General features: G+C 42.6%; 1 protein-coding gene across 5 annotated transcripts in view; it reads left to right on the forward strand.

Annotated features, from left to right (window-relative positions):
- Rftn1 (raftlin, lipid raft linker 1) overlaps positions 1–22,335 on the forward strand; it is a 201,650-nt gene that overhangs the window by 168,948 nt on the left and 10,367 nt on the right. For all 5 annotated transcript variants that reach the window (XM_004864258.3, XM_004864259.4, XM_021243993.2 and 2 more), the window contains one exon: positions 21,884–21,987. In XM_004864258.3, the coding sequence (XP_004864315.1) occupies positions 21,884–21,987 (104 nt within the window). The remainder of the gene's footprint in view (positions 1–21,883; positions 21,988–22,335) is intronic.

Genomic DNA, 22,335 nt, shown 5'->3' on the forward strand with positions numbered 1-22,335 from the left:
TGTTGCCTGGTGGTTTGTATTTTTGGATGTGGTTAGCATTCGTGTCAGTAGAAGGGTAAAGCAGATTACCTTTTAAAATGTGGGTGGGCCTCATATCAGTTGAAGGCCTTAAGAGAAAAGACTGAGGTCCTAGAAGAGGAAGGAATTCTGCTTCTACTACCACGGTCAGACCCAAGATTGCAGTATCAAGTTCTGCTGGAATTGCCATCCTGTCAGCTTGCCCTGCAAACTTTGGACTTGTCACTCCCATCATGATGTGAGCTAATTCCTCAAAACAATCTCTACCGATACAGATATGGATATGAATACACATGCATATGCACACACCCTGTTCATTTTGTTTGCTGACAAATACAGGTACAAATAGTGTGATGCCATTTATTGGAAAAAAACATTTCACAAGTCTCTGAGACTCTATTTAGCAGTGCTGGGGATCAAACCCATGGTCTCATGCATATTAAGCAAGTGCTCTACACTGAACTATACCCCTGGCCCTACACTTCAATTATATTTTTCTCCCCATAGAAAAGAAAGTAAAGTAAGAGTTGAATACTTCCGTTTTACTATCTATAGCATATCCTTTTATTGCACACTTTGCTTTGAGCCGCATGTGGGCGTGGATGAATATAATCCTGTACACCTCATCTCATTCCAGACTTAACCTTCTGTCCCGTTTTGGAATTTGCCTCACTTTTGTCACAATTCCTGGAGGGTTAGGTACCCCCATTTTGTCCTTGTAAATCCACACTTGATGTCTGCAGCCACAGTGTTTCCTTAGTTGCTTCCCAACTTTTATTTCAGGGTGGCACTTCTACCTGGAGCCAGCTTCCCTTTGAGTCTTTCTTGTCATGCGCATATTGAAATGTACTTTAAAAATTCTTTACTTTTTTGTCTCTGGAAAGGGCCTCTAGGGCAAAAGCTTAGCTTGCATGTCTGTGTTCCCCAAGTAAGTCATTTCCCTTACCAAAATTAAGAACATTGTATTTAAAATCGGTGACCTAGAAAAATGACAAAATCAGCTCATTGAGTCCTAACTTCCGATCTGAACCTTGATTCTGTGTTGTCTAGTGGAGCCCTGGATGGATGGCTGCCCCTCTGATACTTTTCCGACAGAACTTTCCATTTGCCTCCTCCTAGGTGCAGCCACTTAGTGTGTGGGTTCCCTATGTTGTATGAATTGTAGCAAGGGCAGGACTCAATGATGATAGTCTATTGAATCAACACTAGACCTCTGGCTTCCTGAGGGGGTGGTCCTGGCTCTGAGTGGAAAATTATGTAGGAAGAAAAATAATATAATGGAGATTAGTGGTTTCAAAACAGACCAAATAAGGTCCCCAAACATATCAGGTCCTAATCCCTGGAACATGTAAATGTTACCTTATTTAGAAAAAGGATCTTTGTGGATATGATTAACATTAAGGATCTTGAGATGGGAGATTGTCTTGGGTTTTCTGGATGAGCCCTGAGTGCAGTCACATATCCATAGGAGAGGAAATGTTACAGTTGTAGATCTAAAACATCCCTCAGAAGGCTCATGTGTTAGATGGAGGCTCCATCCTGATGCAGCAGTGTTAGCCATGGGGCTTTGGGAAGGTGACTGGATCATGAGATCTCTAACTTCAGTGGATTAACAGTTAGTTCCTGCTGATTTGAACCACTAGTGGTAAATGGATCACTGTCCCATGCTGCCCAATGGGAGAGTCCTGCGTGTAGGATTGGCAGTGAGACATATGAATTACAGCCCATCGTGAACATATTAATCCATTGATGGATTCGTAATTTGATGGCATTATTGGGAGGTGATGGAAACTGTAGGGTTGGATATAGGTCCCTGGGGGAGTGTCCTTGGGGACTATATCTTGTTCTAGGCCCCCGCCTCTCTGGCTGTTCTTCTCTCTTCTTTTGGTTGCCATGAGGAAAGCAGCTTTGCTCCACCATATCCTTCCAGCATAATGTACTGCCTCACCTTAGGCTCAGAAACAGTGGAGCCTACTAACCATTAACCATGATAAACCTTTTCTCCTTTAAATTGTTTATCTCATATATTTTGTCACAAGATGGAAAGCTAACACAGGGAGGTAGAGATTTTACATGAACTGAGAAGAAAGCAATGTGAAGCTGGAGCTAAGTTGAAATTGCTGGCCTTGCAGATTGGAATGAAGCTGCCACAGGCCACAGAGGGAATGCCAGCAGCCACCAGAAGATGGAAGAAACAAGTAATTGACTCTCTCCCAGAGACTCCAGAAGGAGCATGAGCCTGTTAATACTTTGATTTTGGCCCAGAGATACTTGCAGACTTCTGCCCTCTACTATGAAAGAATAAATTTCTGCTGCTTTAAGCCACCAAGCTGGCTATTATAGCAGCCCTAGGACAATAATGCAACACCCATGAACATCACTCTGTATAGTGCACTTGACAGCATGTTTGCATGTGAAGAGTCTGTGGAAAGCTTGGTTGATTCAAAAGCCTGAACTTCCTGCAGTGGGTTGAAGGGAGCTATGGTGGAGATTTTATCAGAGTCAAGTATCAAGACAGCCCTGAAATCGGGCCGGGGATTTAGTTCAGTGGTTTCGCCGCCTGCGGCGCAAGCGCAAGGACCTGAGTTCGATCCCCGGTACCAAAAAAAAAAAAAAAAAAGATAGCCCTGAAATCATGTGATTTGGTGAGATGGACCAGAACGAGGGAAAGGAAGAAGACAAAAGCCTGGGTTGTTTGTGTTGGGGTTGGGGGTGGTTTGCAGAGTGAGACAATAAAGGCAATGGTTGTAGGTATCAGGATGTTATTGTTTAGATTAAAATATCCCCCCAAGCCTTGTGTGTTTGAAGGGGGATTTTGAAGGTGGTTAGATCATAGAATACTTGAATGGGCTGTCAGGAGGTGGGGTATAATTGGAAGAAGTGGGTCCCTATGCACGTGCTCTGGCTCTTACCTTCTTTCTCTGCTTCCTGGCTGCCATGGGTTGAGAAGCTTTCCTACACATGCATTTCTGACTTGCCATTCATGCCATGAGGACAGCCTACCATTGACGGAACCCTCTGAAACCATGAGGCAAAATAAACCTTTTCTCCTTTAACATGTTCTTGCTTGCTTGTACCACCTGATGGGACTGTCTCACACCTTCTGATGGGACAGTCATGCATGTAACACTGGTGGTTCAAGCTGGTGGGAACATAACACATTCAAATCAGAGTTGCCCCTGCAGAGAGGAATATGAATTGTGGCGCTGTTGTGCAGGTGTTAGGTATTTTGTTGCAGCAACAGGAAAGATGACTAGTACAGATGCTTTTCTGACAATAGCAGTGTCTAACTAAAAGAAGCTTAGGCAGCAAGGATTTTCCCTCATCTCTGAGCAGGAAGCCTGGAGGAAGGTGAGGAGGTTGTACAGTCAGCCTTGACAGCAGCTTAAGGATGTCATCAGGGACCCAGGTGCTGTCACTTTTATGTACCCCGGTCCTCAGCTTGTCTGCAGGTCTCTCCTCATGATCCCATTCAGAAGGAAGCTACTTCAGGATCAAACATCACATGCAAACATGATGGCAACTGTGAAGAAAATACAGTTTTTTCCTGCCATGTGTCTCCTTCTGTTAGCAAACATACCCTTTCCCAGAAGGCCTAGTAGTTTCCTTTACCAGGGCTGAGTCTTAGACCCATATCACTGGCAAGAATCAGGGTCATCTGGGGCTCAAGAGGGTGTCAGGAAGGAGGACGTTGGTGTCCAATGGCTGTTGGCTCTGGCAGCCAACAGTATTTGTCACTGAGTGGGACTAGACAAGGCAAGGATGTTCCTACAGGTCTTATAAAGAAGATTGACGTCGTTGGTAACTTGGACAGTGGGATGACAAAAGGAAGAATTTGACTTTTAATCTGTCTCTGCACTTTTTTCTTCCATAAACTTGATTGTCTCATTCTCTTTAACACCTGTTTCATTTCCTGTACAAATACAAGTTAGATCTTCTAAAAATGTTATTCAACAACTAAATATTGAGTTCCTGCTGTATATCAGCCACTGGGAGAACATGATGGATGGAGGAAATTTGGGCAGGAAGGATTGATTCCCTTTATCTTGAGGGAGAGTGTAGTCATTAAAAATGAATGCCCCCCCCAATGCCTGGTCTTCCCATATCCATCAATATTTTTTCTTTGTTAAGCTTCCTGTGGGGTGGTGAAAGACTCTAAATCACAGAAACCTTTTAAAGTTGATGTGAAGGAGCAGGCAAGTTTGCCACTTTGGTGGAGATCAGGGGCAAAGTGAATTTGGAGTCTTCCTGCCAAGGAAGAGAGAGTGAAAGAAATGATCACATGTTCAAATCTTCTGACAAACACAGTTTTAAAAAATAGTATTCTTTAAAACATTCAGCATATGCCCCAGAGTGACAGGGAGGTGTATTAGTCAGTATTCTCCAGTGAGACAGAAGCAGTAGATTTTGCATGCACATGCATACCCGTACATGTACACACACATACACACACACACACACACACACACACACACACGAAATTGATGTAATTATGGAGGCCAGTTACTACAGTCTGCAAGCTGGAGAGCCAGGGAAGCTGGTGGTGTAGTTCAAGACCCGAGAGCCATAGGGCAGGTGGTGTCAGCTCCAGTTAGCCACAAGGAGGGTGCTCTTATAGTTAAGTGTTTACTTGTTGCCACTTCTTGGAATATGTTCTTTTTGAAGTTCACTTGATCAAGAGTGTTAATAAACCTAAATAAAAAGGAAGGGCCTTTGAAGCATGACTAGTTGAGGCTGCACTCAGCAAGGATGTGGTATAGTCAGAGGCCTTTGTTCATGGGTCCTATAACGCCGTCCCGTGCCTTTTATTGGTTCACGTCTTTCTCAGGCACTTGTACAGTGGTACCTCTGTCTAGGGACGCGTTTGTTCGCAAACCGTTTGGTTCGAAAATAGAAGTGTTTGGCACAGTTCTGTTTTTGCAAATTCTACATCAGGTGACAAACACGACTGCAGCCGTATTTCCCACACAAAGACAAATGTGGCCATCTTTTCCAAAATCATAGAACAAATTAAGTTTGTGAACCAAGGTACCACTGTATTGGGATCTAGAAGGTAGTATTCTGGCCAGAGACCCAAAGCCAGGAGGGCATCAGGATGTAAAGAACATGGATGCCGTTGGGCTCCACAGAGGCGTTCCAGTTGGCCATGGGGCAAGGAGGTGAAGAAGTCAGGAGGAGGGGCTTGGGGAAGGCTCTGGACATCTCACACATGCCAGTCCAAACCAGGCCTGCTTTTCCCAAATGTATCTGTTTTTACATGTCAGGTATCCAAGTTAGATTACAATTGATGTTTTTAAGCATCCTACAAAGAGGAAGGAAGAAGAAAAACAAGTCAAGAAACCTTGAAATTTACTGCTCTAGTTTCTTGATTTAGTAGATTTTCCTGACTACTTAAACCCCTTCCATTCTCATGATCTATTATTTTATAAATGTTGGCCCCAAACCAGACCAATAAAATGTAATAGGGATACATTTAAGTATCAAAAAATCAATGGCATTTAAATTCAAAAAAATCAATAATACAGAATGGGGATACCTGATTTGACAGCAATTATATGAAAGAAAGCTTAAGGAAGGCCAAGAATATACCTGCTACTCTCCTCCAAATGTTCTGGGCTGTGGCAAAGTGGGGTTTTCTGTATTACACCCAGTGTTACTTTGTTATCGCCCACCTGTGCTGATACCCCCCTCTGGATCAGGTCTTTATCTTTGAGACTCTTAGCCTTTCTCATACCCTAATGCCACCAGCTTTGTAGGGCCGTCTTTGAGGTCATCAGCTGGATTTGTTCTCTCTTCCTCTTGAAATAGCCACATTTCACCTTATCTTAGAATTGTTTAAGTTTGTAAATGTTATGCACATTCATTGAGTCAGGAACCAATACTTAACATTCCTTGGATCCAGATTAGTTCCTTCTATGTAACAGGTTATTTTTTTTCCCATTAAGTTTATTGGTACATTTTAAGTATAAAATAGTTACATTCATCATTGGGAACTTGTACCATTACATGAGTCTCTTGGTTCTTATTTTTTTCCCCATTCCCCTGCCCTCCCTTCACCCCCTCCACCCTTCCCTATTTACAAAGACTTTGTTTCCCATTTTTTTCCTTTTCTCATATTTTTTCTTTTCCCTTTTTTCCTTTCCCCTACCCCTCCCACTTCCCCTGCTCCTATAGACTTTTTCTTCCTATTACACAATATCAATTATACATTTTTAAAATTACAATATCAAGATCTAGGAGACATTATCACAGATTTTACAGAATTTAAAAGGATATAGAAAGCATATTACAAAAATATTTTATGAAATAAATTTGACAACTTCTAAGAAGTACCTTGGAAGACAAATTAATGAAACTAACTCTGGAGGAAATATAAAATTTGAATAGCACCGATTAAAGAAAGTATATTCCTAGCTTGAAAACCTACCTATATGACAACAGTAGGCTCATATACATTTTAACTGATAAATTATATCAAACAAAGCAGAAAAAAGAAGGAACACTTCTCGCCTCATTTTAGGAGCTCAACATTGTGCTAATCCTAGAACTGAATAAAGATAATAGAAGAAAAAAGTATGAACATAGATAGAAATTTGTTTAACAAAACAAACTCTTAGAAGTCAGATCTGGCAGGATGTAGAAAGTGGTTTTGTTATAGGGATGGCAGTGTTGGTTCAGCATTGGAAGATCCACCCCCAAAAGTCATCATTTTAACAGAGGAAAGGAAAAAGCCATATGATCCTGCCACTAGTTGGAGAAAAAGTATTGGACCGAATTCTACAGCTGTTCATGATAAAAGCTATCAGGAGACTAGAAGTAGGACAGAACCTTCTCAACAGATTAAAGACATGTACTCCATACTTCCAGTGAGAATGCCTTATATGAATGGAGAAGATACAATGCTTTCTCCTTAAGGTGGGGAACACGGGCAGATATGCTTACTCTTTATCTGTCTGTTAAACTTTGAAACCTAGGGCCAACCAAAATAGTCTGGCAATAAAATGACACAATTAGGATAGAATTGGCAAGGTAGAAGAAAGTCTTTATATGTAGATGAAATGATCATCTACAGAGAAAATACTAAGAAATCTCTAGGAGCCCCTAGAACTTGTATTTGAATTTAGCAGGATTAGAAAACACAAGGTATATATAAAAATTCAGGTCTATGTATACGTGCTATAAATGAAGAATTGGATATTGAAATTTAAAAGTTATGTAGGAGTACAAAGGACCCAGAAAAGTTAAAAAAAGAAAAAAGACGACGTTTGGAAGATGTTTAGTACCTAATTTTAAGACTTCTTCTAAAGCTACAGTAATCAAGGCAGTGTTGGTATAAGGAAAGACGTATAGATCATTGGAATAAAACAGAGAATCTAGAAATAGAACCACACATATATGGTCCACTGAGTTTTGAAAGATTATTTAACATTAGCATTTTATAGAATATAAACTCAATTCAAGAGCCAAGGAAGAGATAGTGTTTTCAGCAAATAGCACTAGAACACCTGGTATCTGTATATAAAAAATTAACCTCAGCCCTTTATTTCCATACATAAAAATAACTTGAAGGGATCTATGAACCTAAATAGGAAAGCCTAAAAGTATAAAACTTTAAGGAGAAATTATAAGGGAAAATGTTTATGAATTTAGGGTAGGCAAGAACTACCTAGGATACAAATAAACATGATATATAAAAGAAAAAAATTGATAAATGAGATTCCATCAAAATTTAGAACTTTAAATGACATCATTAAAATGAAAAGTAGTCCTTAAACAGACTATATTTACAATGCATATAACCTATGACCAGAATATATAAAGAACTCTTACAGCTCATTAATAGACAACCCAATTAAAAAGTAGACATAAGATGATAAATAGCCAGTATAGCACAAGGAAAAGTGTGCAACTCTAGCATCAGAAAAATAGTAATCAGTACAATAACAAGATTGAATGATAGCCTCATTAGGGAGATGAAGTTAAAAGTTTTAAAAGCCTTGTCATGACTTTTTGTTTTTGTTGGAGTCTCCCCCTCTGGATTTAATTTGTCATGCTCAATGGATTCATTCTGCTGTGTTTCCCGAGGTTGTGATCCTCATTGTCTTTTCCTAGGATATTGTGTAAAATTTTTTGGAGTGCTGGGTTGGTATTCATGAAGTTCCTGAGGTGCTCTTTGTCATGAAAGTATCTTCTCCATCAATTTTGAAAGATAGTTTTGCAGGGTACATCAGTCTGGGTTGGAGGCTGTTTTCCTTTAGGGCTTGAAATACATCACTCCAAGTTCGTCTTGCCTTGAGGGTTTGCATTGAGAAGTCTGCTGTGATTCTGATGGGCTTTCCTTTGTATGTGATTTGTTTCTTTTCTCTCACTGCTTGTAGAATTTTGTGCTTCTGTTGGATTTCTGGAATCCTAATTATTATATCCTTATGTGTAGTTTTTTTTTGATCAAAGCTAGCTGGAATCCTATATGCCTCACTTATCTGTATGTCAAGTTCTTTCCCCCTCCTTGGGAAGTTTTCTGCCATCACTTCTGTGAAGAGTTTTTTATGTCATCCGCACTCTCTCCTCTTTCTTCATTGACTGCAGTCAGTCTTATGTTATTCTTTTTTGCATCATCTAGCAGCTGCTGGATTGATTTCTCATGTTCCCTTACAATTTTAAAGCAATTTTTCTTTTCCTGGTCACTAATTGCAATCTTATCTTCTATATCTGAAATTCTGTCCTCACATTGGTTCATTCTGCTGTGCAGACTTTCAGTGGAGTTTTTAACCTCCTGGAAATCTGTTTGTATCTGTTTTATGGATTCCATTTGTTTCCTATGTTGGGATTCCATCTTGTTCCTCTGATCCTCTATTTTTTTATCTGTGTCCTCTCTAGATTTATTAATCATGTCTTGCACCATGAGCACAATCTTTGCTGTTATCTGAGTAATTATTTCTGATTTCATTTTTCCCAGATCCTCTTTTGTTGCCAGTTCAGAGAGTCTGGGTCATTGAGTATCAGATTGTTCCATCTTGTTTCCCTTTGGGGTTGCTGTAGGTGATCTGGAAGTCTGTTTTTGAGGCTTGTTTACGTGTCTTCTCATTTCCAATGGGGGGTGTGCTTCTGGTGCCCGTGCGGCTCACCTTCTCTGCCCTAGGAGCATGGGATGGTGACGGTGGAGCTTCCTTCTGGGTGCTGGGACCGGCTCAGCTTTTCTGCCCTAGGAGCATGGGATGGTGGCAGGGGAGCTTCCTTCCAGGTGCTGGGACCGGCTCAGCTTCTCTGCCCTAGGAGAGTGGGATGGCGGTGGGGGAGCTTCCTTCCGGGTGCTGGGACCGGCTCAGCTTCTCTGCCCATTGTGTGGTTTCAGAGTCTCCCAGAATCCTTCTCATGCAGCGTGCAGCCAGTTGAAGTCATAGAAGGTGGTCTGTAACAGGTTTTTAACAAACATTGGTTGGATGCATAATTGAATAATATGAGGTTGCTACTGCTTAGAAAGGACATCTTTGGCCATATTTATGAATATGCACACAGGAGGTACTTCTGCTTTTCATTCTGTTTTGGAGTCTCATGTTCTACCATAACTGCCATATTTGATAAGAAACATGGACAGATTTGGGGAGAGGTATCAAGGAGTGACAGCAATGCAGGATACACGTGGAAATCGTTAAAACAATTGAGCATATTTATCTTGGAAGAGAAGAAAACAGGACGTTAAGGTAGCTGGCTTCCTATCTTTGAATAGCTGACTTATGTTAAAATAATCAGACTATTTTTGTTGGTTGTGAAGGAAAATCAAGGTCTTGATGGAGAGTTGACATGGAACTCTTGAGCAGTGAAGGGCTGGAGCCTGGGGTTGTCAACTCCCAAATGCCGGTGTGATTCAAGTGGGCAAGAAGGACTAGAGCAGTGGTTCCCAAACCTTGTCAGTCCTCAAGTTCACTTGAGTATGTGTTGAAAGCACCCGTTCGGAACTTTCACTTCCCTCTGGAGAGTCAGTCAGTCAGTAGGTCTGTGGGTAGGGATTAGGGATCTGCATATAAAAATATTCAGCCAGGCCCAAGAACCACTGACCTGAAGGAACTCCTTGATCCCTTCCGGCTTTGGTAAGCTGAGATGAATGGTTGTACCGTGGCCTCTTTGAGGCAGGATTCTTATATACTCCATTAGGAAGTCAAAGAGGGCATTCTGTTTGCTTGTATCACCTGGAAAATTTGACTTTTAAGAGTCTGGGGAGCTAGTCTAATGAGGACAAGAGGTTTGTGTTTTCTTTTTTCTTTTTCTTTTTTTTTAAGACAGGGTCTCACAGTATAGTCCAGCGAGGTCTTAAACTCACTATGTGGTTCAGGCTGGCCTCAAACTCATGGCAACCCTTCTGCCTCAGCCTTCCCAGTACTGGGATTACAGGCATGAGCCACCATGCCTGGCTTGTGTTTTCATTTTTATACCTTTTCTCTTTTTACAAAAGTGGTAAGTGGAGAACTTCACCTCCCATTATATCCAAGAAAATGAAAACACATGTTCATAATGTATATATAATGACCTACATATAAATGCTCACAGCAGCTTTATTTATAATATCCAAAAAGTAGAAAGAACCTAAATTTCCATCAAATGATTAAGCGGTAAATAAAATGTGGTGTATCCATATAATAGAATATTATTTGACATATAAAGGAATGAGAACTGATACTTGCTACAGTATGGATGCAGCTCAAACATTAAAGTGAAAGAACCAGTTGCAAAAAAATCACATATTAATCCATTTAAATAAAATGTTCAGACTAGGCAAATCTGTAGAGACAGAAATTGGATTCGTGGTTGCCTAAGGGGCAAAAGAGAGTGGCTGCTAGTAGGTATGGAATTCCTCGGGTGTACAGTTGGGCAGTTCTTCTACTTGGGTGGCATGGCTGTTCTCTGCTGGCCTTCTCACGTGTCAGCGGATGGTTAGGTGACCTAGTGGTATCACTCACATGCTGACCCTCAGCTGGCTATTGGTTATCTTATCCAGTTAGGCTAGTCTGGGCTTCTTCACAGGATGATAGTCATAGGGTGTTTCCAAGAGGAGCAAATGGGCAAGAGCAGTTTGCAAACTTATTTCATGCTTTAGTTTGGCTAAAGGAAGTCACGAAACCAGTCTCAGTCACATTGGAGAAATAGATACCACCTCCTGATAGTACAGTCGGCAACACTGCCGTGGTACCAGAGCAGGGAAGGGATGAGTTTGAATATGGCCAATATAATAATTTATCAGCTTTTATTAAAATGCCCAGTGGCCTTGGAGGCTGGGTGACCAGTATATGATTCTGTGTTTAACTTTCATATATAAATATGCTTCCAACTTCCATGTACAGAATACTTAGGAAAATGGTAATGTGGCACCCTGGTAGATTAACTTGCCTTTGTAGTGTAGGCGCATGTCTTGTTATTGGTATTATTTACAGCAATTTTGATAAGATTTGGAGAACACAAGACATGGTGGCAGAACCTACCCCCCAAACACTAGGACAAGTAATGCGTTCACTCCCTCAACAGCTAATTATTGAGCAGACACTTTCCTGAGTGACTGCCTAGATTCCTCGAGGACGAGATGAACTCCTTGTCTTTGTGGAGGTTGTATTTCCAGTGCAGAAGACAGCAATAAACAGAAAAACGACCAGGTAGTGATCAATATGTGTAAAGAAGGTGGGAACAAAGGGTGGTGGGATGATTTTCTAGAGTTGATGAAGCCTTCTGAGTGAGACCTTTTCATTTTTTTGCCTTTGGTTTTTGTTCTGTTTTTTGTTTTTCATCAAGGCATCCTTTGGTGGGTCACAGTCCAGATGCTGACTGGAACCCAACAGCTCATCTGCTGTAGGCGCTGCTGGATTTTATTTCCGGCAGAGCAGGGAGCTGGAGAGCTGGTGGTGGACTGCAGGACTTGTCACAATGCAGGGTGATGGGTAATGAACAGTCAGGGGTCCATCTTGTCCTGAAGGCTGAATATTCTGGTTCCTGGTGCTTCAGAAGCCCCGTTAGACTTGTACTTACCAGGAGCAGAGCCCTCAAGAGAACATGCTGTGGAGTTAGTGCAGTGTAATTTGGTTTGAGGAGAAGTGGACATGAGATACGGTTGAGTTAAAGAGGCAGTAACCATAGCAACAAGGTGCTACAGTTGAGTCACTGGAAAGAGAATATTGACCGACTCTGATTGCCCCAACACTGATTGGGAATGTGGCACTTTGAATTAACCAGGTGCAGAAGGTCGGAGTGAGAAAAATCACAGATGCTTTGTGTGGCTCTGCCCCCTGTTAGCTTGGATAGTGAAATGGCCTTTTAATGTCCATTTCTTCCTTCCTTAAGATTTTAAACGAGCCGCATGCTCGCTTTGGCAGAACATATACTAAAAAAAAGATTTTTAAACCAGTCATCATCCAGATACATTAGCATTTTGTAATGATGGGTAAGTTATCACGAATCTATTGCCAATAGGTAAAGGTGATATCTGTGACATAATTTTAAGTTCTAGAGCTTTTGCAAATTGGCTCCCTTCCCTACCACCTCCTCTTCAAAATAAAGCTCTTTTAATTGTTTACTTTACTTTGGAAGGGCTCTTTTTGCAATCCTTTCTCTTTTCTAACAGATAAGGGTAAAAATGAGAAAGAAAGGTTAAAAATATAATCCCTCATCCCCCTCAAATTGTCTTAAGAGAGAGTAATAAAGTGATAAATCTCATCTACTCCCAGAAAAGTCTAATTTTCTTCTCACGCTTCAAAGCAGGAGGGAGGAACTTGGCAAGTCCCTGGATGGAGAAAATGTTTCTTGTTTAATTGTTATCAAACAAAGCTGTTTCCACATTTGCAGAGAGGACAGGCCTGCCTGCTGCATTTGGCATGTGTGTAAGATGTCAGCTTTTGAAGGCTGTAAGCCCGCGCTATCCTAGGATATGTAGCCCTGCTGCGTGGCTGACAGCATGGAACAGCTTTGAGTCTCTTAACTGTTTGCACTCAGAGTAGCAGTGTCTGTTCCTACTAATGGTCAGAGTCCGCCCCAGCCATCACCCCTGGATCTCCAAATGTCCGGCCTCATTACCTGTGCCAAGATCTGGGAGCCCTGCATTGTTACCCAGGTCGCCTGGTGCCTGCGCAGGTGCATGTGAACAGACACCTGTGGTGACGCGGGCTGTGCACTGGCTTCTGCTCCTCCACCTTGTTAACCCACCCCCGACCCCCCTTCGGAGTGTGACTTCAGAGAAACCACGGCCCCCGGGTGCCCAGAGTCCAGTTATCTTACACACACAGGTTTGGTTCTCCTGCCAACTTGGCACTGTACTGTACGAGGAGCCAGGGCAATGCCTTGAGCTAGCATATTCTTCCCCAGTGGGGGTTTTTATCTCTCGCTCCCAGGATATACTAGCAGCCATGCTGGGCCTTACAGTAGCTTACCATAAATGAGACATTAGGGGTCCAGAGGTAACACAAGGTCATAATGTGTCTGGCTTGGAGGAAGTGAGGGCTAGGTAGACCTACCTGCTGGGTCCCCTCCAATAGAAGCTATTATGATTTATTCTCTCAAATCAAATGAAATGATTTTCACCAAGATTTTCCTCTCAGACATTTGCTTAGGTATTTGGCTCTTCCTAGAATAATAGTTCATTTCTGCCGTGTAGTAAAGCTCCCCAAAGGTTAATAATGAACCGAGACAGCAGTGGTTTATAGTTGGTTGGCGTACCTGGGCCAGCTGTGTGACCTTGCTGACATGGTGAGGCTCCACTTACCTCACCTGGGCTCCCTCACACATCAAGTCACTGACGGGTCCTCTGGTTGCTGACTAGTCCCCGTGGCATCACCCATGTGTCTGCTGGTTGGCCAGGCCATGTGACTGTCAGCCAGCAGGCTAGCTCTGGCTTGTCCTCATGCTGTAGGCAGGGTTCCTTGAGAACAGACAGACACAGAAAGGCCTTTGAGGCCTGGCTTCAGAACACCTGTAGTCCTGTATATCAGATTCTGATCGTCAGAGCCAGGCCCCGGACCAGCCTAGAATTAGTAGGTTGAGGAGTGGACTTCCCTCTTTATGGGAAAAGCTACAGTTATGTTGTAATAGGGGCCTGCACAGGAGGTCATCATTGAAACCACAGTTACGAACAATGTTCTTTAATAGTAAGTATTATCCATTATTGTGTTGTGCTCCTAAAAGGCTACAGTTTGCTTCCTTTCTTACATAGTAGAGAAAGTCAGGCAAAGATGTGAATTCACCAGCTGGAATGGGTGGGTGAGGAGTCTTGGAACTAAGCTTTATACACATTACATGTATTTTCATCTGTCCGCTTTTCTACATCTAAGAACTCGGCTTTTTTTTTTTTTTTTAAACTTATTCTCTTTGAATGTTTTGAAAGCCAAAGTTGTCTAAAAAGAGATGACTGCTCTCTTAGACTCTATTATGTTGGCCTAATTACATATCAGCAAAATGTTTTTCTGGGGCATTGTGTGTAAAACAAAGGGGAAAACAACATCTCCAGCCGGCTGGCCAGCGCTGCCTGTCCCTCCCACTGGCTGCCAGGCACAGTGGTCCTGGCAGGGGCCTAGGGAAAGGATGAGGATGAGGAATGTAGGGATTTGCGCTTTCTCAAGAGAGAATGGAAGGGAAAGTCGTTCCTCTCCCTCCCCTCACCACAGCTCCTCCATGGGCTTCTGTCTGACAGGGCACCATATGCCCAGTCTCCTGACCCTGGGTCTGGGAGCTCCTAGGGCAGAAGCTCACATGTCTTAGCTTCCAAGAGCCAAGCTGCCTGAGTGTGGAGATTGGTGAGTGAACTTGGATACCAGGTGCAGCCTTGCCCTTTGGGATGCCGAGGGATGTGCTCAGTTTCCTGCAGCACTGCCCCAGTGTTGTAATGTTCTTTCCATTTGCTCATAGGGAGTTTTCGTCTGCCCTGGGTCTTCTATCCATTCTAACCTTTTGCTGACGTTGGGTTATGGATCAGGTTCCCTTTCCTGCTGTAACAAATTACCAGAAGTTTAGTGGTTTTAACAGCACAAGTTTATCATTTTACACTTCTGGAGGTCAGAAGTGTGGAATGGGTATTAAAGGCTAAAGTCAAAGTGCTGGTGGGACCGCATTCTTCCTGGATATTTCAGGAGAGACTTGGTTGCTTGCCTTTTGCGGCTCTTGGAGGTTGCCCATGTTCCTTAGCTGATGGCCCCTTCCGGGGGTGACTCTAGCCTCTGCTTCTGTCATCACATTTCCTTGTCTGACTCTGACCTTCCTACCTCTCACTTATAAGTGCCCTTGTTTTTACACTGGACTCACTCAAAAACCCAGGATAAACTGTTCCATCTCAAGATCCTTAACTTATATTTGCCAAATCCCTTTTACTATGTAAGGGAACCTACTCCCAGGCTCTAGAAATTATGATGTGCAGATATTGTTGTGGGCCATTATGCTATTACAGACTGTTTTATTTAGCTCCTTCCTAGGCAGCTCTACAGCTCCTCAAATTCTGCATACCTAGAGTGGAGTTCATCCCTTGAATTGTCCCTCCTTGTCCTATCTGCCCTGGCATACATGTGGGTAGCTGTTCCCCAATTCCCCAAGCCACTGTATGGAGGAAGCATAATGGATTTAACAAGTGCAGCATTGATGAGCACTTGGGTGGTTTCCAGTAAGTAACTTTGTATAGTTTTCATTTTTTATACATAGAATAAATTCCTAGAAGTGAAATTTTTGGTCAAAGGGCAAATGTGTTTGTAATTTTGAGAGATACTGTCAAATTGTTCTCCATGAGGGTTGACTCAGTTTGCCCTACAATCAGCTATAGGAATGCTTGCTTCCTGACAGCCTTGTCAACAAAGGGGGTTGTCAGATTTGAACATTTTCCACCCGTTTTATATGTAAAGGTAGTAGGCTATTAATTAAACTACTCAGGGTAGTTTAATTTGCAATTCTCCTAACATTCTCCATTTTTTTCACGTGTTTAATGGCCATTTGATTTTCCTTTTCTGTGATCTTCATGTCCTTGTCCATTATAAATTTCCATTATTAGACTTTTAAAATTAATGTGTAGAAAGCTCTGTAATATAAACTACATATATTGTCCCATTTCATCATTTGTCTCTTGAATTTGTGTATGTCTTTTATCATGCAGGTGGGTTTCTAGGTAATTTAAAAAATTTTTTTGGCTTCTCAAGTAAATTATTTAGAAAGGCCATGCATTAGGCCCTTTGAGCATTAAATAATACAATTGTGTTCAACACGGGTAATGGACATAGGCATCTATTTTCTGAAAAATCCCAGTGAAATGATACTAAAGAAATTACATAAATAGAAGATGGATGCTTTGATAATTGATCTTTGTGTTCATAGATTCTGTATTTTCAAATTCACCTAACTAAAATTTACTTGTAAATCCATAGTCAACACATGTAGCATTTCCATGGTCATCTGTAGATGTGCAGAAGAGCAAAACATTTGAGCCACTTGCTGTACGTTTCCAGCTGAGGTTGAATGAGGGGCTGCTCTGCCTCACTGTGTTGGTGCTCATGCTGTGAACAAGTATCCTTTTCAGAGTCTACTTAGTACTGCATTTTCATACTTTTTATTTGTGATTTTTGGACTAAAAATGATGTCTAAGAATAGTGCTGAAGCGCTCTTTGTTGTTCCAGAGCACAGAATGCTAGGATGTGTTTTACACAGCAAATATGAGTATTAGACTAGTTTTGTTCTGGCTTGAGTTACATGCTATTGCTTCCGGTTCAGTGTTGATGAATCAACAGTGTATATTAAACACGATGTCTTTAAACAGAAACAGACATAAAACAAAGTTTTGTATTGATCACTTGACAAAAAATGCTGTGACCAGAGGCTCACATGAACTTAACCCTGTATTCTTTTTTTTTTGGAGAAATGATTCAATATTCACTAATTCAGTATTCATGATGGGTTTATAAAACATAACTACCAAGAATAGTGAGGATCAACCCTGGAGAGACAGATACCCAAGGGAACGAAGAGAGTAGAAGAGAAAGTAGAGACAAGTGACTTTTAGAAGAAGGAACAGATTTTTAGAAGAAGGAAAGCAGATAGAAAATCTAACTGGTTCAGCAAAGTGGAGGACACTGACACCTGGATGAGAAGGGAGCCATTGTTTTCTGCTGCAGAACTCAAGAAAAGCTCTGGTCTTCAAAGCCCAAATCTTCAGGGGACAGAGGAAGTGGTGAAGTGCAGAACTGAAAGTCAGGAAATTGGTTTAAAGTTCTAACAGGACGTGGTAAGATCCCGAGTTCTCACATGCAGCCTGGTAACTGAAGGTAATGCAGGGAGCAGAAGGAACTGCTTAAAGAGGTAAAATGTATGTATTCATGAAAGAAAGCCAGGATGCTATAAAAAAAGAACAAAAACATAAGAGCATTGCGGTGTTAAAAATATATCAGCAGAAAATGTAAAAACATAATAAAAAGGCTGGAAAGAAATCTCTCAGATGGTAAAATGAAGAAAAGAAAATGGGGAAAAGGTATTAAAATTAAAAGATTAATACCATATTTGGACTAATAGGAAAAGGAGATGAAGAGAAAGAAGACAGCAAATGAAAGGGAGAAAAGTTCTCAAGTGAAACAAATAATAAACCAAAAACCCCAAACCACTTTACAGAACTAAAGGATAAGAATCTTCACACTGCATGCCCATCAAGTATACAGTCTTTGAGTAAATAAGACCTGCACTAAGGCATATTTTGAATTTCTGGAATGTCTCAAAAAAAATTCTAAAAACTTCCAAAGCATTACAGGATTCATTCAAAGGATTAATATAGTAATAAGACCATCCTAGGAAACATGTAGAAGCTAGTGCAGCAGTACTTTCAAAATTTTAATGGAAAAATAGATTTCAGCCCAGATTTCTTTACTCAGACTTTTAAAGTGAAGACAGAAGTATCTTTAAAAATGCAGAGATTCAACTGACTTTTAAGAGATTGTTTTCTAGGGAGCCACTGAAGGATGTATTCCAGAAAAATTAGAAGAAACCAAAAAAAGAAAACACACTAGTCATAGATGCCAGTGTGAGGGAGAGCCTAGGCATGGAAAGAAGCCAGACCAGATTTGAGCACGTGTTCATAGAGCTTCAGAAATAAGGTTTCCAGTGGAAAAATGTGGGACTTACATATTCAGGCTCATGGGATAGTTACTCATGGCATGAAATAGAGCACTGAGCAATATTTATAAAGTTGTAAGAATGAAAACAGATTTGCCATTTAATTAAAATTATATAATAACCACTCGGGGACACAAAGAAAGAAATGAGACATATGTATAGGAACAGTACTCCGGTATTTCCCGTAGCGGGAAATAAAAAGATACCTAAAATTGATCAGTAAAGTAGTAGTAGTAGAAATGTATCCTGACAGTAAGACAGTAACATCCAAGTAAGTTGGACGTTAGTGTTTTGGTAGCAGTTTTACAAAAGATGCAGGCTTTCCAGTGCTCTTCCTTTCCACGTCATCTTGGTGGAAGTAAGGGCTTCCTCTGCCCTGTGGATGTCCGGAACCGAAGCAGAGTGCTCTTCACTGTTCTGGGTGTGAAAACTGTCTTTAAGACTTGGTGCCCAGCACCTTTTGGCAAGGGAAGTTTAATTCCTGTCTTCATTTACAGTCATATATTTACAGCCATGTACAAGAAGCAAAGTATTTTCTTTCAAACTGCTGTATATTATGTTGTCGTAATTTTTGGAGGGTAAGGGAAGGTTGTATTGGATGTCTTTCTTTAGTTGATTTGCAACCACAAGAGAAATTATAGGGAACAATGGGGAAAAGAACCATAAATACAAATGAATTCCTTTTATACGAGTTGAAAAACCACAGGACATGCTCCACTTTTTTTTTTTAACACTCCAGGTGTGATGGGAGATTATGTATCCACCACAGGAGAGTGGAGAGTTAATTAAAATTTTTGCTCCAACTCACAGAAAGAAATGTCTTTTCATTTGATAAGCAGGCTGGCTTTTGAGTGCTGTTCGTGCTTTCTTCTCTTCTCACTAGAGTGTCACAAAAAAGCAGATCAAAGAGAGCCTTCCATCCCGATCTGTTTCCTACCACCCTTCTTAGCTAATGGACTTAAAAGTGTCTTTCACTGCCTGCGTGGAGCTCATCCCATGTTTTAGAAATGCCATCTTCTTACTGCATTGATAATATGCAAACAGACTTCGATGGATACTTAACAAAACCACAATTAACATTAATTAAATCAAGAGCGTCCCAAACAGTTGAAGTGGGAGAGCCTGTTAGAGTGTGACACCTCACTCCCACTTGTGTTTTGCTCATCAACTCACCAGTGATTGGCGGCCAGAAATTAGCACTTAAGATTGAACTGCCCAAACACCCCTTATGTTTTGTTTTCCCTTTTCCTTTTGGTCTTTATGATTTGGCACCTCTGGCTGACATCTCCTACCCTAAGGCGGGGAGGGGGGAATGTTGGGGAGAAATCCTGCTGTTTTTCTCTTTGAGATAGTGACAAAATGAAATAACATGGGGTAGAATAGAAGCTGCCCTGGTGAGGCCTGTCTGAGCAGGCGGGTTGGGTCGGGTCGGGTGCAGCAGGGGTCGGTCATTGTCTTGCAGCTCTGGCACATGCAGAGAAAACCCGGCCAGGGTATAGCCACCAATAAAAGGACTCCATTCTGCCACTCAGGGCTTTGTGAGGCGCAAAAGCTTGTCCTGGTTGCTATGGCTACTGTCTGATTGTGGCAGGTTTGTCACAGTGCTTGATAAAGTGGGAAATATTCTTGATAGGCTCAAGTAATCATAACCTCGCAAAGCTGGAGACAGTGGATTTAAATTTCTCTTTCCCCCTCCTCTCTTTAAACTGGGAACACAGATGGGGGCAGGGCATCTCTGGATACAATAGCCACAGGACTCTTCTTCAGCCTGTGTGAGGGCCAGGCTGGAAAGGAGATGCCCATGTGCCCAGAGGCCCACTGAGCCAGCTGCTGAGCCTTCTCTGGCCTGATTTCGGCTTCCGGAGGGGCCACAAGTGCATCCTCTGCCAGGCCTCCCAATTGATCAGATTGTTCCTTGCTCCTTTCCTCCCTTCTCTAGGTCCCTTCCCTTTTCCTTTACCAGTTTTTCTTCTTCCCTCTCTCCCTTTCCCCTGTGCCCCGCATTCCCTGCCACTGGCAGTATTTCTCACAGACACAGTTGATCCTGTAAACATCCATCTATTTTTTTGTTGTTGTTACATGGAGAATGGGAAAGGTTACACTGGAGGTGACAGTTGATGGCTTCTGGCCACAGAACCGCAGGCTCTACTTTTGCCAGAAGAGACCTGAGAGCCTGTCTAGCAGTGATGCTCTGCTTAGATGAACTACAGAGAGGCTCTTTAGAGCACAGATTCCAGCACCCTCTCCCAGACTTCCTGGTTCGGGAGATCTGGCCTGGGATTAGAATCTGTATTGTTCACAGTGTCCCAGGTAAGGCCCATGCTGCTGGGTCCAGGACGAGCCAACACTTATTTTATACAGTTGAGAAACTGAGGCTCCCAAAACAAAATGAGATGCCAAGGGTCCTGGTGACGTGGTACCACACAGGTTTGGTGCCCAGTTGGGGACACTTTAAAAGCCAGATGAAGAGGCCTGACAGGCTGTTCCATCCCCTTTTCTGGCTCTCCAGCCCAGGGCAGCTGGATGAGGTGGTTTTGTTCCCCAAAGGCCACAAGCAGGCCAGCTCTGCCACCCCGGAGGATAGTCACTAGGGCCAGGCCCTCCCAGGCACAGTGCTCCAGCTGTGTCACACCCAGTGCCTGCAAGTGAAGCACACCCTGGTTGGTGCACGGGGCTCAGGCTCACATCTGCCTTGCAGTCTGCACATGCCCAGGAAGTCTGCTTGGACCATGGCCAGGATCCCTTCCTTTTTTGCTGCCATTTGAAGCCTGGTGGCCCTGACAACAGACCATTTCACTGTGGTGGCACACATCTTTGAGTTCTGTGAACTCCAGGAGCAGGACTGTCACTGTTCTCCTTTGCACCCGCTACAGCTCCAAAACACTAGCAGAAAGAGTCTGTGTGGGCACGTCAGTTGGAACAACTCTGCATACATATTTGAGGTTGTCCAAAGCCATCGAGAAGAAGCCAACTAATGGAGATTCGGAGTCCAGCGTATAAATGAGTTGGGAAGCATGTTCATCCTGGTGAGGAATGCGGAGTAAGGACATGGGACCTGTGTAGAGAGGATACCCCCGCAGCGAGTCCCCCAGTGCAGTGACCACACAGTAGGCTTGTTTTCTTGTGCAAACAGGGCTGTTTTGTTTTTTTTTCTTTGGTACCTGGGATCGAACTGAGGACCTTGCGCTTGCGAAGCAGGTGGTGGTACCACTGAGCTAAATCCATGGCCCTGGCTGTTTTTAAATAGAAATACAAGTGTTAGTCCCCTGGCTCCTGATATGAAATTGAGCATGGGTAACATTGGGTTATCCCTGGATGGCAAAGTGTGTGACACAGGTGTCTCCATGTGTGCATGTGTGCGTGCACATGCATCACTGCTGTGGCTGGATGCAAATGACTCGATCATTTGTCAAGTGTAATTTTACTCCCCGTGACATGCTCTGAGATCATCCAGATCACTGTGTGTTATCATGCCTCAGCATGTCTTTGAGGCAAGGTAACTGTGTTTCAGTGAAACTCACAGGAGACTGTCCAGACAAAAATAAAACAAAATTAATGGATTAATCTTTTGGCTCTTAATTCCTTGAAGACTACAAACTGTGCCAGGGGCCCATAAAGAAACCCCAGGTTGGCAGTCTGGCATGAATTGGAGTGCCCTGAGTCTTCTCTGCTGTGTTGGGCTGGTAGATGGAACAGCCCACCATTGCTGGGATGCTGGCCTGAGGTGGCAGCAACGCTAACTGTGGCTTTTATTCTGCAGGGTGTGGAGGTGCAGACAGACTATGTGCCTCTGCTGAACTCTCTGGCAGCCTATGGCTGGCAACTTACCTGTGTGGTGCCAACTCCTGTCATCAAGACGACCAGGTAACAGTAACACTAGGTATTAGTATCAGACACTTAACTCTGTGCTAGGCACTGTTCCTGAGACACACTCCATGTGGATAACTTTACTTAATGCTGCGACAGACCTGTGAGGCTGGTGCCTTACCACTTAAGCGAACACCCCAACACCCACGGCATGCTCACCACTGCAGGTGATAGACTGTGAGAGAGGGCTGGTGACCCTGAGATGACTGAGGGTGGAGACCAGTGGTGATGACCGATACTTTTCTGGGGTCCCCCCTCTGGGCCATCAGCACAACTCTCTCCTGACTGTGGGTCCTGACAGTCTGGTCTGGCCACTGGGAGCCACCATATTATTTTTCATCTAAG

The sequence above is a fragment of the Heterocephalus glaber genome, unplaced genomic scaffold (assembly GCF_053883595.1).
Source record: "Heterocephalus glaber isolate CG9 unplaced genomic scaffold, H.glaber_assembly_v1.0 deba00001472, whole genome shotgun sequence".
NCBI classification, from domain to species: Eukaryota; Metazoa; Chordata; class Mammalia; order Rodentia; family Bathyergidae; genus Heterocephalus; species Heterocephalus glaber.